At 44.1% G+C, this 17,755-nt stretch overlaps 1 protein-coding gene across 1 annotated transcript in view; it reads right to left on the bottom strand.

The window, feature by feature from the left end:
- Positions 1-6,840: 6,840 nt before the first annotated feature.
- Positions 6,841-17,755, bottom strand: part of LOC142880063 (uncharacterized) — a 35,278-nt gene continuing 24,363 nt past the window's right edge. The window contains exons 36-66 of the mRNA XM_076013701.1: positions 16,945-16,998; positions 16,764-16,817; positions 16,254-16,361; positions 16,078-16,167; positions 15,929-15,982; positions 15,267-15,374; positions 14,812-14,919; positions 14,556-14,609; positions 14,403-14,456; positions 13,893-14,000; positions 13,755-13,808; positions 13,614-13,667; positions 13,457-13,510; positions 13,012-13,065; positions 12,770-12,877; positions 12,186-12,239; positions 11,962-12,015; positions 11,824-11,877; positions 11,547-11,600; positions 11,363-11,470; positions 11,225-11,278; positions 11,052-11,105; positions 10,860-10,967; positions 10,206-10,259; positions 10,085-10,120; positions 9,940-9,993; positions 9,477-9,795; positions 9,239-9,351; positions 9,008-9,076; positions 7,096-7,329; positions 6,841-6,987 (exon numbers count right to left, since the gene is read on the bottom strand). Coding sequence (XP_075869816.1) covers positions 6,841-6,987; positions 7,096-7,329; positions 9,008-9,076; positions 9,239-9,351; positions 9,477-9,795; positions 9,940-9,993; positions 10,085-10,120; positions 10,206-10,259; positions 10,860-10,967; positions 11,052-11,105; positions 11,225-11,278; positions 11,363-11,470; positions 11,547-11,600; positions 11,824-11,877; positions 11,962-12,015; positions 12,186-12,239; positions 12,770-12,877; positions 13,012-13,065; positions 13,457-13,510; positions 13,614-13,667; positions 13,755-13,808; positions 13,893-14,000; positions 14,403-14,456; positions 14,556-14,609; positions 14,812-14,919; positions 15,267-15,374; positions 15,929-15,982; positions 16,078-16,167; positions 16,254-16,361; positions 16,764-16,817; positions 16,945-16,998 — 2,682 coding nt within the window. The remainder of the gene's footprint in view (positions 6,988-7,095; positions 7,330-9,007; positions 9,077-9,238; positions 9,352-9,476; positions 9,796-9,939; positions 9,994-10,084; positions 10,121-10,205; positions 10,260-10,859; positions 10,968-11,051; positions 11,106-11,224; positions 11,279-11,362; positions 11,471-11,546; positions 11,601-11,823; positions 11,878-11,961; positions 12,016-12,185; positions 12,240-12,769; positions 12,878-13,011; positions 13,066-13,456; positions 13,511-13,613; positions 13,668-13,754; positions 13,809-13,892; positions 14,001-14,402; positions 14,457-14,555; positions 14,610-14,811; positions 14,920-15,266; positions 15,375-15,928; positions 15,983-16,077; positions 16,168-16,253; positions 16,362-16,763; positions 16,818-16,944; positions 16,999-17,755) is intronic.

Below are 17,755 nucleotides of genomic sequence, written 5' to 3'. Positions count from 1 at the left end.
CTCCAGCTCCACCCCCCCCCCCCCAAAAAAAAAAAAAAAATCAAATCCTCAAAGAACAAACAGATTAACGATGCAGAAGATGCCAAAGCATCCCTCCTGATTAACGGCACACGCCGTCTATTTTTAATCTCACATTCCTTCCCTTCCCCTCCCCTCTCATTTTATTGAACGCACTGCTTTCCCTCCCCCCTCCATCCCTCTCCCTTCTCTTCCGTTTCTATTGATTAAATGCTTAAAAAAAAAAAAAAACGCTGGAGCACAGTGCTGTGCATTAACCTGTCATTCCATACTATATGTGTTACAATGGAAGCGACGCCACAGGAGGAGCGTAAGCGTCGCGTCGCAAACTGATGCAACACTGACCCCATGTGGTGTTTTCTCCATCTCTGGCAGGGGCGTCAAACGCAAATAACGCACAGCGGGACAAAACTTAAAACTTGGACAAAAGTCGCGGGCCAACATTGATATTGATAGACAAAAATCCTCCTCCAGATTGAACAGTGAACCTTCGTATATTGCCCCAAACGAACTTTGCTTCAACCTGAATATGGAACAAGCAAAGCTTAATATTATACAATAAATATTTTTGAACAAAATCGAATTTCAAATTAAAAAAAAAAAGTCATCAAAATAAATAAAATGTAAATTAAAAAAAAAATTGTCCAAAAGTCCAACAGTAACCTTTTCCCACAGGCTAATAAAATAAATTAGAAATAAATAATCAGCAATTAACCAACTGAGTAATAATATTAACCTTCAGTCAGCGATTTTCTATTGGCTCGCAGGCCGAATACTATAATACCGCGGCCAAATTTGGCCCACGGGCCAGAGTTTGACACCTATGATCTATTGCTTAAAAGTGAAGATGACGAGCGACGTCCGCCGGTGATGCGGTCTGCTGTGTTACAGACCCGCTCCTAATAGCAGACAGATCCTGGCGCTGGTTTGACAGATAAGATGTTGACGAGCCGCGTCGTTCTTCATCAGCTCTCTTTCACGTCCAAGAAATAATGGTGAGTTATGTTTAGAGTTGTTATGTTTAGGCTCGTGTCTGTGTTGTGACATGGCTACCCGTCTTATTTTGACAGTCTTGTCATTCGTCATTCCCCACTTCCTGCCAGGTTTCCCCGCTTTTTTGTGATCGCTCTCTTGTTTCTCAACTGTTTTATTGTCTCCACACATCCTTGTGTGAGTGTTCTATAGTCTAGTGACCCACTCGTTCTTGCTTCCTGTATAGGGAGTTATATGTTATATGTAGCCAACTGCATAGTGCACTCATTAGCCAAATAAAAGAAATAAAAAGAGCCTTTTTGTGAGATCTTTGGTTCATCATCTGTGCCTCCCCTGCAACGCTGTTCCCATCCTGCCCTGTGTCACCTGCTCCCTGCTGCCAGTCAACCTGCAAGCAGTGGCCGGTCCTACATTAGACGGCCCAAACTACAGTCTTCAGTACAGCTCTGGCCTCCATGTAGCAGACAGTGTTGTTTCCAGAACTTCCCTCCACGTTTACCCTCGAGCTGTCTTCTTCTGCCGGCACCTCTTTGTTCTGCCTTGAGGGATCTGTGAAACAATAACCAGAGTAAATTTAAAAGTTGTTAGTATTGTTCAATTTCCATAATGCATTTTAATGAAATACGGATGAATCTCTGCATGTCTTCATTTCAGTGTACAATTCACTAACTGATCATTTTGGTATTTGAGAACAAACCAACAAAAACCATCTGAATTGCAATCGTTTACTGACCTTTCTCCATCCATCCATTTTCTCACACCGTGTGGTCGGGCTGCGGGGGTGTGGCATGGTGCTTCCCACCTGTGCTGTCATTCATAGTTTGCAAAATAGTTTGTTTTCTGTTTTTTTAATGGTTTCACACAGGAAGAAATGTATACCAAAACCTAAAGCCTCAGTAAGCAATAAGCAACCATGATTTTACACCCATCGTTTTATAAATAATGTATTTACCAAGTTCAATTTTGGATTCAGATGAAATCCTATAGAAGACAAAAATTAAAACATACCTCATTAAAGCCAGTTAAATTAAAATATATATATACAGAGATCAAGGGTCTTGTCCCCTGCCATCCTACACCACCATATTTCTAAGGAAGCCTGGCGTGGACAATCCAGCGGCTTGACACTGCGTTTCGAATTTAGGGTGAACGCTCACGTCCTCAAATGAACCAACGATGAAGAAGGTGGACGAGGTATCCGGGTTTGTGTGTTCGCACACAAACCCTTTTCCGAGCTTGCCAGTGAGCTACGGTGGCGTAGCTCACTGGCAAGCTCGGAAAAGGGAGGCGGGCGCTGCAATTTTAAATGCAATCCAGTTGACGTCACTGTTTCTTCTTCAAAATCTTCAAATGTTACACAGTTGTGCTTTGAAGTGACAAAACAACAGCGTGAATAACAAACTTATTGAGAGAGAATAATTAAAAACGGAGATTTGTGTGGTTTGCTCACTTTTATCATACACTAAAAACTCTGCTATGTCAAACATCTTACACTGTCATATGAAACTGTGGAGCCAGTTTGTGGAGGAAATGTAGCCCGCTTAATATGACACACACACACACACACACACACACACACACACACACACACACACGTAATGTCACATCAATTGCTTCACCTGACAACCCTAAAGTCTATCAGAAGTACAGCTGCATGCATTCGTCCTCGCTAATGCATGCAGCTGCATAGGAGGACGGCGCATGAATATTTCACTTGGCAGCACTTCGGAGTCGTCATCAGGCCGGCGGAGGGCCACAACACAGCCGGTCATGACAGCTGAGGGCTGTGACAGCGCCGGAGTGGCTGTGGTCACCGGCTTCACTGATATCACTCTCTCCCTCTTTCTCGGTAAAGGAATACTTCAACTGTCGTAATAAAAAACAAACAAACAATGAAACCAATATTATAACCTAACAAAAAATAAATAAATAAAATAAAATAAAAATAAAATAACCGAGCGCAGCGTTACTTCCGGCAACCCTAAACAGCTGTAGAGTCACATGACTTCCCCTCAGCTTCTGATTGGTTAGCCACTTTTGACCGCACCCTTTTTAAATCGCACTAATTTACCTTCTTCCCCTGCTTCCTTCGCCGGCTATCGGATGACTCACCTCTTCCCCACCTCCTCCATTGAGATATTTTTTTCCTCCAACGTGTTTTTTCTCTGTACCTTCGGTTCTGCAGGGGTTCGTTGTTGTTGTTGTTGTTGTTGTTGTTGTTGTTGTTGTTGTTACTGCTGCTGCTGCTTGGCCTCCCTGCGTCGCCTTTCACGATGGCTCGTGAGGGACAGGAAGCTCCTCTTCCTGCCCGGGCCCCTCTCACGCAAGCGCGTGGCGGTGGGAGTCCCCAAAACCGAACCTGAGCTGCACTCCCCGCCTTATGCCTGTCACGATGGCTCGTGAAGGGCGGGAAGCTGCCGTGCAAGCGCGTGGAAAGGGCACGGGGGACCCCGAAACAGAACCATACCGCCAAATGTAACTTGTGCATGGCGCAATAAAATGTTCATTTTGACAAAGTTACCCTGTCTGAACTGGATAATGATATAAGCGAATATAAGGAGAGAGAGAGAGAGAGAGAGAGAGAGAGAGAGAGAGAGAGAGAGAGAGAGAGAGAGAGGTGTTGATCCATGACCAATTAGGAGGGTTTGGTTTCAGTGGATGAAAAATACTGCAGTAGAGAAAATTATATGAATGAATTAAAAATTTAACTTAACTTTAAATCAGTTAATTTAACTTTATCTGTATGCATATTGGTACATATACATGGATGACATGTAAAACAACAAAAGTTGGTGATGTGGGAGTGAGTGTCTTCTTCCCTTACAAGAGAGAAGAGCAAACACAAGTGGCAGATTCAACTCACAAAAGTCCTCAGCTAAAAACCTCCAGCTCCGGGCCACAAGAGGATCTGCTTCTCTTCTGAATAAAACCTGGGATGTGGACCACTGTATTTGGCAGACAGGAGAGAGTGAATTCCCTCTGGCACAATGTTAGAGGAAGACAGTCCTGGTTAGAGGAGGACAGTCCTGGTTGGAGGAGGACAGTCCTGGCTGTGGATGCATGGAACGCATCCCAGCTGTCACTGGGCAAAGACAGGCTGCCCCCTGGACAAGTCGGCAGTTTACAGTGACAAACAACTAGCATTATTATTAGTATTATATTATTGTTGTTGTTAGTGGCGGTAATATTTATTATGGTATCAGTAGTAGTAGGTAGTAATTATTAAAGAAATCTTTGTTTTTTGTACAGCTTGTCCTGCACTGAAAAAGAACAGTGTGTAAATGAATCAATGAATAAAAATTAATTTATCAATTTAACTGCGATGAGCAAAATTTCTGAACATTTTTAAAGGGGGGGGGGGGGGCATTGAGCCAATGTTAGGAAAGAGAACCTACCTCCTATTTGTCCCATTTGACAGTGTGACAAGAAAGTGTGGTGTTGGAAATAAAATGAAACACACACACACACACACGCATATGCTCTCTCTCTCTCTCTCTCTCACACACACACACACACACACACACACACACACACACACACACACACACACACACACACACACACGCACACACACACACAGATTTATGAGAAACAAAGAAGGAAACTGGCTTTATGCCAACCCCGTGTCAGTTCTATGATCTATCTTTGACTCCGTATTGAAAAGTAATCCATTTATTCCGGTATGAAGTGTCTTTTATATCTTGCTGATCTAAAAAAAAAAGAAAAAAAAAAGTTATTGATTTCATTTGAATCACACTCTGCCCAGGCTTTTTGGATTTGGTCTGAAATACAGCTGCAGGCACTCTACAGCACGAGCGTTCATATTATCAATTAGACTTTAATCAAGACGTTAATCACTTGCTCTGCATATTGTGTTTGCTGAAACAGTCGTGTCATGCTCAGTGAGCATGTTAAAAAAAACAAAAAAAACATGCATTATGCATCTCATAAAGCATCTTCAGACTCCTGTTATCCATCTCCACCTGGAAACGCGTGTGAGATTGTGAGCCAAGTAGCAGAATTCATGTTAAAATAGTTATTCTTGAAGTAGTAACACCTTCACCCGATGACAGCTGGGATGGGCTCCAGCAAACCCCTGCAACTCTGGGTGCAGGAGGAAGAGGGTATACAAGTCGAATGAAGTAGTGTCATAATTCTTTTTTTTTAAATATTTATTCACTAGATCAGCAGGATTCACCAATACAGGACTTTTTTTCTTTCTTTTTTTTAATCTAATGGCAAATATGCTTTGAGAAAACTCTTAAATAAACTACCTCTGACTTTAAAGTCAGCAAAAATCCTCAGAAGTGAGAGCGCAGCTGTACGAGCAGCTGTCTCACATTGACCATCAAGTCTGCAGCACTGCAGCTGCCAGTGTGTTCCACCGTGTCTTTATCAGACATCAATGATTCTCTATGTGAGTGACGCTAATGTGACATGAGTGCTCAACATTAATAAGCATATCTGGGACCAGTTTGGGGGCAAGGCCTCCACCCCAGAGTGGCAAGGCGAGGACTTTACATTAAAACAAAACATAAGCAAAACATAAAAATGAATTGTCTCTGATGTTTGAACGGCGCGATTCTTGTTTTATTTTATTTACTTATCTTTACAATTACCAAACTTCTTGAATTTGAAGTTTGTTTTTTTCCACCAAATCTTTAGATTTTCCTCCAGTTCTCATCCACCGACTACTGAACAGTATTTTTTTTTTCCATCTTTCTATTTCGTGAGGCTTTGGCGTCTCAATAAAAGCAAGAGAACTGTGTTAAAATGTCACCAATTTGCTTGCCACTACTAGGATGAGACAAGTGGAACATTAATTACCAGCACTATGTGAGAAGGGAAGCAGGAAGCTTAGTGCCGGTGTTCTTTTCCTCCTCAGGTTTTGTTCTGCCAAACGAATACTTTAAATAAAACTAGGTATCTTATTACATTAAATGTACAGTATGTACTTTTATTAAAAATGTCGCTCAGCCTAATCCCCCCCCCCCCCCGCCCCGCCCCGCCCCCCCTACCCCCACCCCCCACAACTTGCACAGAAAGATTTTTGAGGCAATCGTTCACCACAGCATGGGTTGTTATTTAAAAATAATAATAATAATAATATTAATCATAATAACAAAACAATAGTTCACAATATAAAAATGCACTTGCCCCAGTTCCCTTTTATAATGCACTCCACATGATAGCACCGTGATGAATTACACTCCAATATACATTATAAAACACATCATTATTACAATAATTAAGAAGCTAACAAAAAAAAACATACACACAACAACTGAGGTTTCGATGAAAACAAACTGGTGGGAATGACGCTGCTGGACGCGGTTCTGTTGGTGGAAGATGATTGGCTAAAGTGGCTTGGCTCATCGTGTTGGTACTAGAATACCGAAATAAAAAATAAAAAAAATAAAGGAATGACAAGGCAGGGAAAGAAACGGCACCACACGTGGAAAATAAATGTCTATCGCCGAGTGACACTCAACATGGCCCAAAACCACCCACGCACTGTCGGTCAGTGTCGAGGGAGTATAAAGCGTGAAAGCGTAGCGTGGATACGCTCGTACGAGCAGATGTGTTTGAGTGTCCATCGGCAAAAAGAAACCAGACAAACAAACAAAAACCATGGCGTTCAGCTACGGGAGCAAAATTGTGGGGAAACAAATTCATAAATACATGTTTGTTTGTTTTTTTTTGCACTGGGTGAGTCCTGAACACATCGTTTCCCTGCAAGTGAAAGCTGTCCGTGGCTCTTCTTCCCCTACTGAAGGACTGTGGCGTGGCCTGGCCTGGCGTGGCCTGGCCTGGCGTGGCCTGGCCTGGCTAACCGTTGAAGCACACCGCGCCAACTTGGAAACCAAACTTCTGGTTCCCCTTTCCAAAATCGGCGACGGCGACGTCCAGCAGGGGGAGGCTGTTGGACATGGCAGCGTGGATCTCCAACACGGTCCTCTCCTGTCCAGAGCGTGTCTGCAGCAGGGGAAACACAACAGGGGAGACGCCATCGCGGTGAAGCCAAATATCACAAGGCGTGAGCCTGGCGAGCCCGAGTCTCTGGCGCACGTGGAAGTGACTCACTTGGCATCCGTCGTACAGCGGCCTCATGTACTGCGTGTTCTCGTGGGTCAGCTCCTCTCCGTCAGAGCCCCTGAAGCGCAGTGCGTGCTCGTGGCCATGGGTGGCCGTGTGCAGCCAGGCGGCAGAGTTCAGGCAGTGGTAGGTGAACGTCTGCTTGGCCGTCGCGCTCAGCAGCTGCAAGAAGGTCAGCTGGACCACGTGCACTGGCACACCCTCCGAGCCCGAGTAGGAAAACTGTGGGGGGGGGAGAAACGTGCGCGCAATCGTGCGTGAGACATTCAGAGGATGTACGGAAACGCACTGCATTCACTGGATAAAATCCAGGCACCTTATCTCAGAACTATGAGATCAGGATCTCAGAACTAAAACTCATAACTATGGATCTCTCCTGTCTGCCAAATACAGTGGTCCACATCCCAGGTGCTGGAGGTTGTTAGCTGAGGACTTTTGTGAGTTGAATCTGCCACTTGTGTTTGCTCTTCTCTCTTGTAAGGGAAGAAGACACTCACTCCCACATCACCAACTTTTGTTGTTTTACATGTCATCCATGTATATGTACCAATATGCATACAGATAAAGTGAAATTAATTGATTTAAAGTTAAGTTAAATTTAACGTATTCATATAATTTTCTCTACTGCAGTATTTTTTCATCCACTGAAACCAAACCTCCTAATCGGTCATGGATCAACCTCTCTCTCTCTCTCTCTCTCTCTCTCTCCCTCCCTCTCTCCCTCTGACCCGTGTAGTGTAGATGACTCAACATGGTGCATCCTGCAGTGCCCTTTAAATGAGCCTCACTTTTCAGTGCTGCAATTGTAACTCAAGCGAAATGTGAATTTTGCCTTCATGCGATTGTGTGGGATTCATGATGCCTAAGTATATATATATATATATATGTATATATATATATATATATACATATATGTATATATATATATATATATATATATATATATATATATATATATATATATATATATATATATATATATATATATATATGTATATATATATATATATATATATATATGTATATATATATATATATATATATATATGTATACATATATATATATATAAAAATACATGTTCTTTTTATTGCAGAGGAACACAGCAGCATTCCACTGAAACATGTTAAAGTAATTTTTTATTTTTTTTTAAATACACATATCTGTGGTAAACAAAAGACACAATAATCTTTGCCATCATGTGTTTAACATACTGTGCAACATTATATTTACTCCATTAATCATTTTTTTCACTACCTACACAACAGTCTGCAGAACCTGCAGCCAACAGTGCACTTGAAACGCATTTTGAATTAAAAAAAAAAAACAAACCATGGCGTTCAACACATTTCTACAAAAAAAAAGAAAAAAAAGAAATTGCGATTCGCAAATAAATAAAAACACAACTATCTAAATTTAGAACAGGGCTCTGTTTGCGATGATTCAGATTCTGATTGATCAAACACCACAATGTTCAGTGGTGTTTATTCCTCCATGACCGCTGCTGCTCCTCCATTCTTTAATCCAATTTAAGCGTCATTGATCTGTGCTGCTGCCCATGTCTGTACCACTCGCCTGCCGGGAGTTATTTTTCCAATAATCGCTGGCTCACTGCACATTATCCCTCACACACCAGTTGCAGGTTGGTGTGTGATGTGAATTTGATTTGAAATGGGAGCCTCATGAAAAATGATCAGATCTCCAAAGTTATCCTGAGCCAAACCCTACAGTAGTTTTACTCAGTTTGCCCCCAATTTCTTTTTTTTTTGTTGGTCCAATTTAACTAGAATTTTTATAAATTATTTTACATTCAAATCATAAGCGTTATGGATATATATATATATATATATATATATATATATATATATATACATAGATAGATAGATAGATAGATAGATGTACCTTCTTTCCTTTCCTGAAGTGACTGTACCACGTTCCGGGCGTTTCTCCTTTCCAGGCTGCTAACTTCACCTTGTTGGACATGAAACAAAGCAACTGACTGAGTCATACCAGTAGACATCACAGTAAGTTCACGAAAAAGATTCCTTCAGCATTTGGCAAAGACTCGGAACACACTGACCGGACGACTAGCGTGTGAGAGTGTGTGGGCTACTACATGGAACTGGAACTCACCGACTGGAACTTCTTGTCTGGGTTCAGGCATGTTTCCCCCTGAGCAGTGAAGTTACAGAACACCTTGAATGAGTCTCGATGGCAACCCTGGTTTGGATCTATCCAGTAGTCGCCTGCACCAAGACGACACGGAGAGAAACAATGCAGAAACAGCGCAGACGTGGGGGGTATTGAGTGCAGTGAGCTGTTACAGAGGGGAAATGAAGGTGGATGTGGAAGACAGGTGTGAGGAAAGTACCGTCAGGGAGCTGCGGGTGGAGGAGCCACAGCTCCTTGCAGGTGCGGGCGGGGCTGTGGTATGTGCCTTGCGGGTTGCGCAGACCCTCCACTTCTACTTTCATGGAGGAGAGGGAGGCAAACACCTCCTCCATGCCCTGGCCCTCCTTCTCCTTCATCACACCGTCCGGCTGAGCCTCGTCCCCCTGCATCCACCGGCCCTCGCCTCCCTCCTCCTCCTCCCCCTCCTCCTCCTCCAGAGTAGCACCGTCCACCAGATGGTCATTCCGCCTCCTGCGTCCCAGCTGCGGCAGAGGAGACACCCCAGACGCAGGCAAACCCTGGGGTGGAACAGCGGGGGGGGGGCATTAAAAATGTGCATTAATAGCTGTTTGCATTAACAGCTGTTTGCATTAGCAGTTCTAGGGGTCATGGAAACAACGCCAATGGATGCTAAATGCTAAATAAAAGGAAATGGGTCTCACTGGGGATCCTGGTGGTCCTGCTGGCCCAGCGTCTCCCCTGGGACCAATTGGACCCTGAATCAAGACAGAGAAAGGGTCTCAGTGTCGGGTGTCACACAGGTTGCCAATGGCAGTCACAAATCCATAAAGATTAAACAGCAGGTACCGGGTTTCCTTTTGAGCCCTTCTCACCAGCGGCACCCTGGAAGACAGGACAAGACATCAGAGTAACTGACTTCACAGTAAGATGCAACCTGTGTGTCCTCGCTCATCTTGTGTGTACTCACAGAGAGGCCGCTGGGGCCACGGGGGCCAAAGGGACCTTGCAGACCAATGGGACCCTGAGGTTGAACACAAAGGAGTGGCCGGTATTCAGTTAATGATTCATTTATTCATTTATTTAGAAGTCAATGAAGCTGCTTCAAGGTGATACATGGACTACACATTACCATTACCATTACCATGCCATTCTCTTCAGTGCATCCCAGGATGTTGCATATTAGGCATACTGTAAAGGAGTCGCCCGCTTTTTTGTGTGCTTACGTTATTATTGTTGTTGTATATTTTGACCTCTCGATTGTGTTTGGACAGGTTCCTAATTTTTGAAAGAAAATGAATGAGGGCAATTGTATTTACAAATACCGAGTTGGGTGCAAGAATTCCAAAGGGTTGACTGGTGTGAAAAAATGTATTAGATTGAGAATTCTCAATAATTAAAGCACCACTTGCAACAATGCACATTGTTGGAAACAGCAAACTATTTATATGTATTTATTTATTTAGGTTTTGATTATTGATAATGTTAGGAATGATGGGGGGTTGTAGTTCCTCTTTTCTTTCCTTCCCTTCCCTTCTTTTCTGTGTGTGTGTGTGTGTGTGTGTGTGTGTGTGTGTGTGTGTGTGTGTGTGTTTTAAATAAATGTTCTTTGTCATTTCAGCACCTCGTCTCCTTTGGGACCTGGCAGTCCCTGCATTCCCGGCAGTCCTCGGTCGCCCTTCTCTCCGATGTCTCCTGGTGGTCCGATCAGTCCGATCAGACCTCCATGGCCCTGGCCAGACAAAATAGGATGAGCTGAGGTCATGCGGCAGGTGAATGTCTGCATGTATCTGTGTATTTGCACATATGCATGCACCTTGTCTCCCTTCCTGCCATGATCCCCCTTTAGTCCTAGGATTCCTGGTGGACCCTGAAGGTGTGAAGTTATGAGAAGGTCAGGGTCCAAAGTTGACATGACTCAAATATGTATCATAGTGAGTGGTGTTCCAGTGTTCTGTATTAATGGTGTGCGTCATGTCATGTTCTTACCATGGGGCCTGGAGGACCTGACTGGCCCGGTGGCCCGTTCAGACCCTGTTCACCCTTTAATAGGAGCAAGCAGACCAAGCAGACCATCAATACCAACTTCCATCTTCAGCTCAACTTCAACCTCACTCTCTCACTTACAGCCGGCCCAGGGATCCCTCTGAGACCTTGAGGACCTTGCCTCCCGGGGTGACCCTGACCACCTACTGGCCCTGTCTTCCCAATGGGACCCTCCAAAGCACGAGCGCCCTGAAACAGACAGGAATGAGTGCGAGAGCCTCTGAGGCAGCGACTCTTCAGATGATGTCATTGGAAGAATTTTCACCTTGTCTCCTTTCATGCCCGCCTTTCCCTCCTTCCCCGGCTTCCCCAAGTGGCCCTGCCAAGAGCAGAATTTTATAACACGTCAACCTGAATGTGTCTTGACAGTGCATTGATACACAGAGGAAAAACTCACAATGTGACAAGATGTGAGGGAGGGGGGAAAAAATCTGCCTTTAACTCTCCTCTCATAGAGCAGGGGAGTAGGATGTTTGGTTTCAGAAAGTACTGCTTGACCTCTGCTATCGACTTATTTCAGCGCAGGACTAAATCAAACAAACCCTTCGGCCAGGAGGTCCGGATGGTCCTGGTTCTCCGGTTGCTCCGGGAGGTCCCTGGGAAATATTGACAGGCATGTGAGCAGTCCTCACCTTCGACCATGACGGCGGATTGACATGGTGCATAATGCAGCAACTCACTGATTTTCCAGGATCTCCGGTGTCTCCCTTAGAGCCTGCAAGACCATCCACACCCTGCCAAGGACAACATGAGGTTGAATGGGAATAATCATCGATAATCGTGGTTTTCTTTTCAGCCACTTAATGCTCTGGAAATGTCACATTTGTGTAATTGATATTAAAGATATAGAAACGATAAAAGAAAAGGAAGGCAGAGGATGATTAGAAAGAGACCAGGCACTCACGTTGGGTCCAGCTTCTCCGTTCTGTCCAAGGTCGCCAGTCACACCGATGGGACCCTAACAGTGAGGGGGAAAGTGATCTTAGAGATGATATGGCTGATTAATACAGCATCTTTTTGCTGTGTTCCTTTATAAAAAAAAAAAAAAGGCTTTTCAAAAACTAGGGTCAAACTAGGTTTGGGGTGAAAATGTTGGAAAAAAGACTCAAGTCAATTTAAAAAGATATTTACAGAATAAAAGTAAAATGCTACAATCACCACAGACTTTATTTTTTGTCCTTTTTGCCATTTTGTTTTATTATTCTTAACTCTCCAAATTCTTATCACGTTGTATTTATTATTTTGTTTTTGTTGAGGCCTTTTTTGGAATATGACATCTTATATATTATAAGGCAAGAAATCCCTTAGTGGACCTTGTATCCTAAATGTAATTCACTAATAATATGTCAGTTACATTGTGTGAGGGAGCATTATGATGATTGTTGAACACTAGCACTATAACCAGTACCAGTACTACTCCTACGAATGAGAACAAGAAGACAGAGTGCAGTGACTTTGTTCAGAGCCACTTTAGCTTGAGTAACTCACAGCGTTGCCCTTGGCTCCATCCTCTCCTGGGATGCCTCTGGCTCCTGGGGGACCTGCTGCTCCTGGAAGGCCTGTATCTCCCTTCTCCCCGTGATCCCCTTTGTCTCCCTAGTAGAAGAGAAGCAGAGTGAGGGCTGAAGACGGACGCGGTCGAGGAGCGGCGGAGCACAAAAGGCTTGGATCAGGTCTCATTTCATCACAAAAGCATGATGCTTCCACCCACATGGAGTGAAGACACTTACTATCCTTCCCGGTAGACCAACAGCACCAGGGTCGCCTGCCTCACCATCTTCCCCCTTAAGAACACAAAGTGACATGAAGGAAATCCAGACAAACACTGTAATGTGTTCACTGGCAGTCCAAAGTTCGGACTCAGCCTATGAATTTAATATCTTTTCTTTCATTCTCATGACTATTGACATTGCACTTTCTCACTGAAGGCATCAAAACTACGTGCGAACACACATGGAATTATGTAGGAAACGATAAAAGTGAAAAATACAAAAAACACGTTTTATATTAAAATCTCTCAAATAGCCACTTTTCATAAAAAGCATGTTGAGAGTTATTGAACAATGATGTCTTCAGTATCTATCTGCGGTGTAGTGAGTTGTAAAGATTAAAAAAAAAAAAAAAAATGTTTTTGTCTGCCAGTGTGGAAAACCAACAGAAACGGAAATAGTTCACCTTCTCTCCGACACCTCCTGGTTGTCCGGTCATCCCAGGCCGACCACTCGGGCCCTGCACAACACCAAAGCAGGGAGAGAGAGGAGAGAGAGTTTGGTTCCCCGAAAAATTCTACACAAAACTCAAATAAAAGGAGACAGATAAATATCGGGCAAACCTGTCCCCCAATTGGTCCTTGGGGTCCATTGGGACCTTGCTGTCCAGGAGGTCCCTAGAAGCAGACAAAGGGTGAGATGTATCACCTCTACTGACTCAGGTGGGAACAATCAAGTCAGTGGGAGCAGTGACGTCCACGTACCATCAGGCCCACGTGTCCACTCTCACCCTTCTCTCCTGGCAGGCCAGGCATGCCCTGAGAAACAGCACGTGGGATTGAGACGGTGAGGTGCAAAGTGTTACCCTGTCTCTCTCGAAGGAGCAGTGCAACAAACCTCACCTGTAATCCATTGGGTCCTTGACCACCTTTGAAGCCACGGAGTCCTTCATCTCCCTTGGGCCCGTACATGCCTTGTTGTCCTCGAGGACCAACCAGTCCGTCTCCTCCCTGAGGGGAAACATATCAATAACTCATCAATAACAATAAAGATTGTTTTAACATCTTGCTGTTGTTTATTGGGACTGACAATGGGGACGACAGAAAGATTTGGGTCTGCTTTATTTTGAAATAAATGTTTCATAAGATGAAGCTCATGGTTTCCAGGCTGCATCATAACATTAGACAGGCAAAGACAATCTTCAAATCTGCACGGTTTTAAATTGCGAATGACATTCATAATTATTTAGACATGAGCATAAGTTAAACCAATGACTGAGTTAAAAAAAAAAGTATGAAAAAAATGCTGCTCTTGTTACAAATGTTTTACAAATATTTTTTTTTATATTTATGCCTCGGTTAAACGACGACATTTTGGAAACAGTGGTATAGGAAGACAAAATAGAGACACACCGGAGGTCCTGGCTGGCCAACCAAGCCTTGAAGTCCAGTGGGTCCTGACGGGCCCTGTGAGGAGCGAGAGAACACAGATGAATATGTGGCGAACCTCCTCCACTACGGCAGAGTGGACCCAGTGGACGTGTTGGGGTCCGAGTCCAGACTCACTCCTTCGCCTTTGTCTCCTTTGCTGCCCTTTTGCCCGGGTTCCCCCTGCTCTCCCTGTCAACAACATGGAAAGGACGCACAAGTCAGCGCCGTGGCAGACTCACACATGGGCACTGCTTCTGCCAGATTTGATTTCAGTTTCTCTCCGGTTTCTCATCCGTGTCACCGTACGCATACACACACACACACACACACACACACACACACACACACACACACACACACACACACAAAGTCACAGGAACACACAGTCTACCTTATCCCCGTCGTCCCCTGGAAGTCCTGCAGGGCCCATCGCCCCGAGCATCCCCACAAGTCCTTGTTCTCCATCCTGACCCGCTGGTCCAATGGGCCCCTTTTCACCCTGTAACACACACACACACACACATACAAACGCACACACTTAACGCATACCGCTCAGCTTCAAAGTCAGTCGCAGGTTTTCCAGTCTCTGCATTTACATTCGTCGTGTCCTGACTAGTGCAGTTATTCGAGACACGCTGCAGCGTAACAGCAGCATATTGTGTGTTTGACAACTCAGTTCAACACTCCCAGGGTGACTGGATCTTAGTTCCAAGACGACCTGGTTCAACACTTTCTTTATGTTTGTCTCAGTCAATTCTCGTGTAACAGCACCATCAACTAGGAGGGTAAAAAAAAAACAACATATAACAACAATATTAAAAAAATAAACACAAATGGTGTAATTACAGGCTCGCCCTTCTCTCCCATCGGCCCGGCTCCTCCGACCACTCCAGCACGACCAGGCTGTCCAATGGCACCGGCTGCTCCTGCGGGGCCCCTCTCACCTGTTGGCCCCTGGACACAGGAAGAAACGCCTCTTAGAACTTGAAATAAGCAACAAATGCATAAAATAAAAGAAAGCTTGTTGAAATGATACTGTCTCACTGCGGTTACAATTCAAGAATATTAAAATGCAGTTTTGCTGAATTATTATAAGTATTTCACTGCAGGTATCTGCAAAATGATGAAAAAAAAAAAATCAAACAATTTTTAAACATCTTCTCCTCCAAAACCGTAAATGTTGGGAGCATGAACATTTAGTATAACATAGCCAAGACTGTGAAGACCAAATAGCGCAGAGCAAATGAGCAAGATCCGCAAGATCCCCTTATTATTATTTATTTTTTGTGAACATTTCTGTACAGGGTACACGCACAAGTGACACCATTCTTATGCATCTTTCCACCTCATTTTGACCCCCTGAACAAACTCCAAAATCAGTGAGAATTAGCATGCAGGTCAGGACCAGTGAAAAATGATGATAATTATAATTGAAAAATAGAAGATAATATCATATAGCAGCTGGCTCACCGGGCTGAAGTTGATGAAAAAGACGCGTTATTACTCACTAAGGCTCCTGGGGATCCTGCAGGTCCTGATCCTCCCTTCAAGCCAGGAGGTCCCTGGGGAAGATCACACAAAGTGTCCCATCAATAGAGTCCTGGTTGAGGAAGTCAAACTTTTCAAGAAGAGTGGAATATCTGTGGACATGCGTTACCATCACACCAGGTGCACCTCTGCTGCCTCGGAACCCTTTCAGCCCTGCAGGACCGTTCTTCCCAGAGGTGCCAGGCAAACCCGGATCACCCTGACAAACACCAACAAGCAACAAATGACACAATCCGACATCGAGCGACAACGACTGTCAAGACGAGGCTGAGCACGTGGACCCACCTTTCCACCTTCCTTTCCAGCAGAGCCTGGTAAACCGTGCTCACCAGGCACACCAGGTGCCCCAGGGTGGCCACGGTCCCCGGTAGGACCGGGCTCACCGGATTTACCCTGAAGAACACGCACGATATTGGATCAGCCACGGCAGTGAAAACACTAGACACTATTACGCATTAGTTAAGCATCAATAAATATTGAATGCATTGTTTATAAATCATGTGTCTGACATGAATACTCATTAGTAGGTCGTTTATAAACACAGTTATATAATCGATTGGAAAATAAATTCACTTGCCATTAAGCATGTCATAGATGAGCTTATTAATAGAGTAAAACATTCATAAGTGTGTTTATTAACGTCATGCTAATGAGTATTCATGTCCAAAACACGATTTATTAACGAGTCATTCAGTATTTATTAATGCTCAACTAATGCTTAATAGCGTGCAACTTATTATAAAGTGTTACCGAAACATTTTATTTGGAGGAAATATTGTTTATTGATGAGCTCACCTGTGGTCCCACGACACCACTGGGTCCCGGGGGTCCCGTCTTCCCTTGGAATCCCTGCAGGTACAGAGAAACACAAGTCAATAAAGTGGATGTGCACGTGTGTGTGTGTGTGTGTGTGTGTGTGTGTGTGTGTGTGTGTGTGTGTGTGTGTGTGTGTGTGTGTGTGTAACACCTCACTCACCGGCTCTCCTCGTTGCCCTGGGTGACCTGGAAGTCCATCTTTCCCTGCAGGACCCTGGACAAACGCAAAGTTTGAAAGGAAGAAATGTCATAATAACGTCACATTGTTTTAAAAAAACAGTCACAAAATAATTGCAAGCACTGTTGGTTTGGGCGCCACACACTCCTGTGCTCCACCGCTCGTCTGAAACAATCAGATCAGCGGCTCCAACCTGCCACTCTGCTCCCCAGCAGCCAAGCCACTCACCACTTTAGCGCTTTGAATTCTAGTCTTATTATTTCTATTTATCTAAGACTCAAGACACACAGACTGATCTTTGCCATGCAAGACTCTTCAGCACTGGACTGACTTCCTGCTCATTGTCTGATCTGTTTCTACCCCACCTTGTTTTTCCTTAAAGCAGACCTCACTCACAGGCACAGAGTTTGTTTTTTTTTCATTTTTGCAAGCCCTGTGTTCTGAATGTAGGCCCACCAGCACCAGTGACTTCCTGGTGACATTCTTGGCTTCTGGTGCTTCATCTCTAACAGTGCTCAGCAGTGATGAGGAAAGTTATAAGCTGAGACCAGTTCATCACGATGAGTGCTTTTCATATCCGAGTGCTGGCTTCTAGGGAACTGTCCCTGGTACCAGCTGCAGCAGGTCGCTGCTTTTATCTTCATATGTTGTTTTATGTTGTTTATACACTCACATCAATCAAGTCTGTGATGATCTAATTATTAGATTCTAATGCGAGTCAATCTGCACTGCCAAACCCGTTCAAATATGCACCCATGAACAGTCTGTTGGCAGCCCAGGCATTCATTTCAAT

The sequence above is a fragment of the Nelusetta ayraudi genome, unplaced genomic scaffold (assembly GCF_046127955.1).
Source record: "Nelusetta ayraudi isolate G7.1 ecotype Tasmania unplaced genomic scaffold, CSIRO-AGI_Nayr_v1 ptg000006l, whole genome shotgun sequence".
In the NCBI taxonomy this organism is placed as follows: Eukaryota; Metazoa; Chordata; class Actinopteri; order Tetraodontiformes; family Monacanthidae; genus Nelusetta; species Nelusetta ayraudi.
Note: the sequence above shows the minus strand (reverse complement) of the source record. Positions and strands in the feature narration are given on the sequence as shown.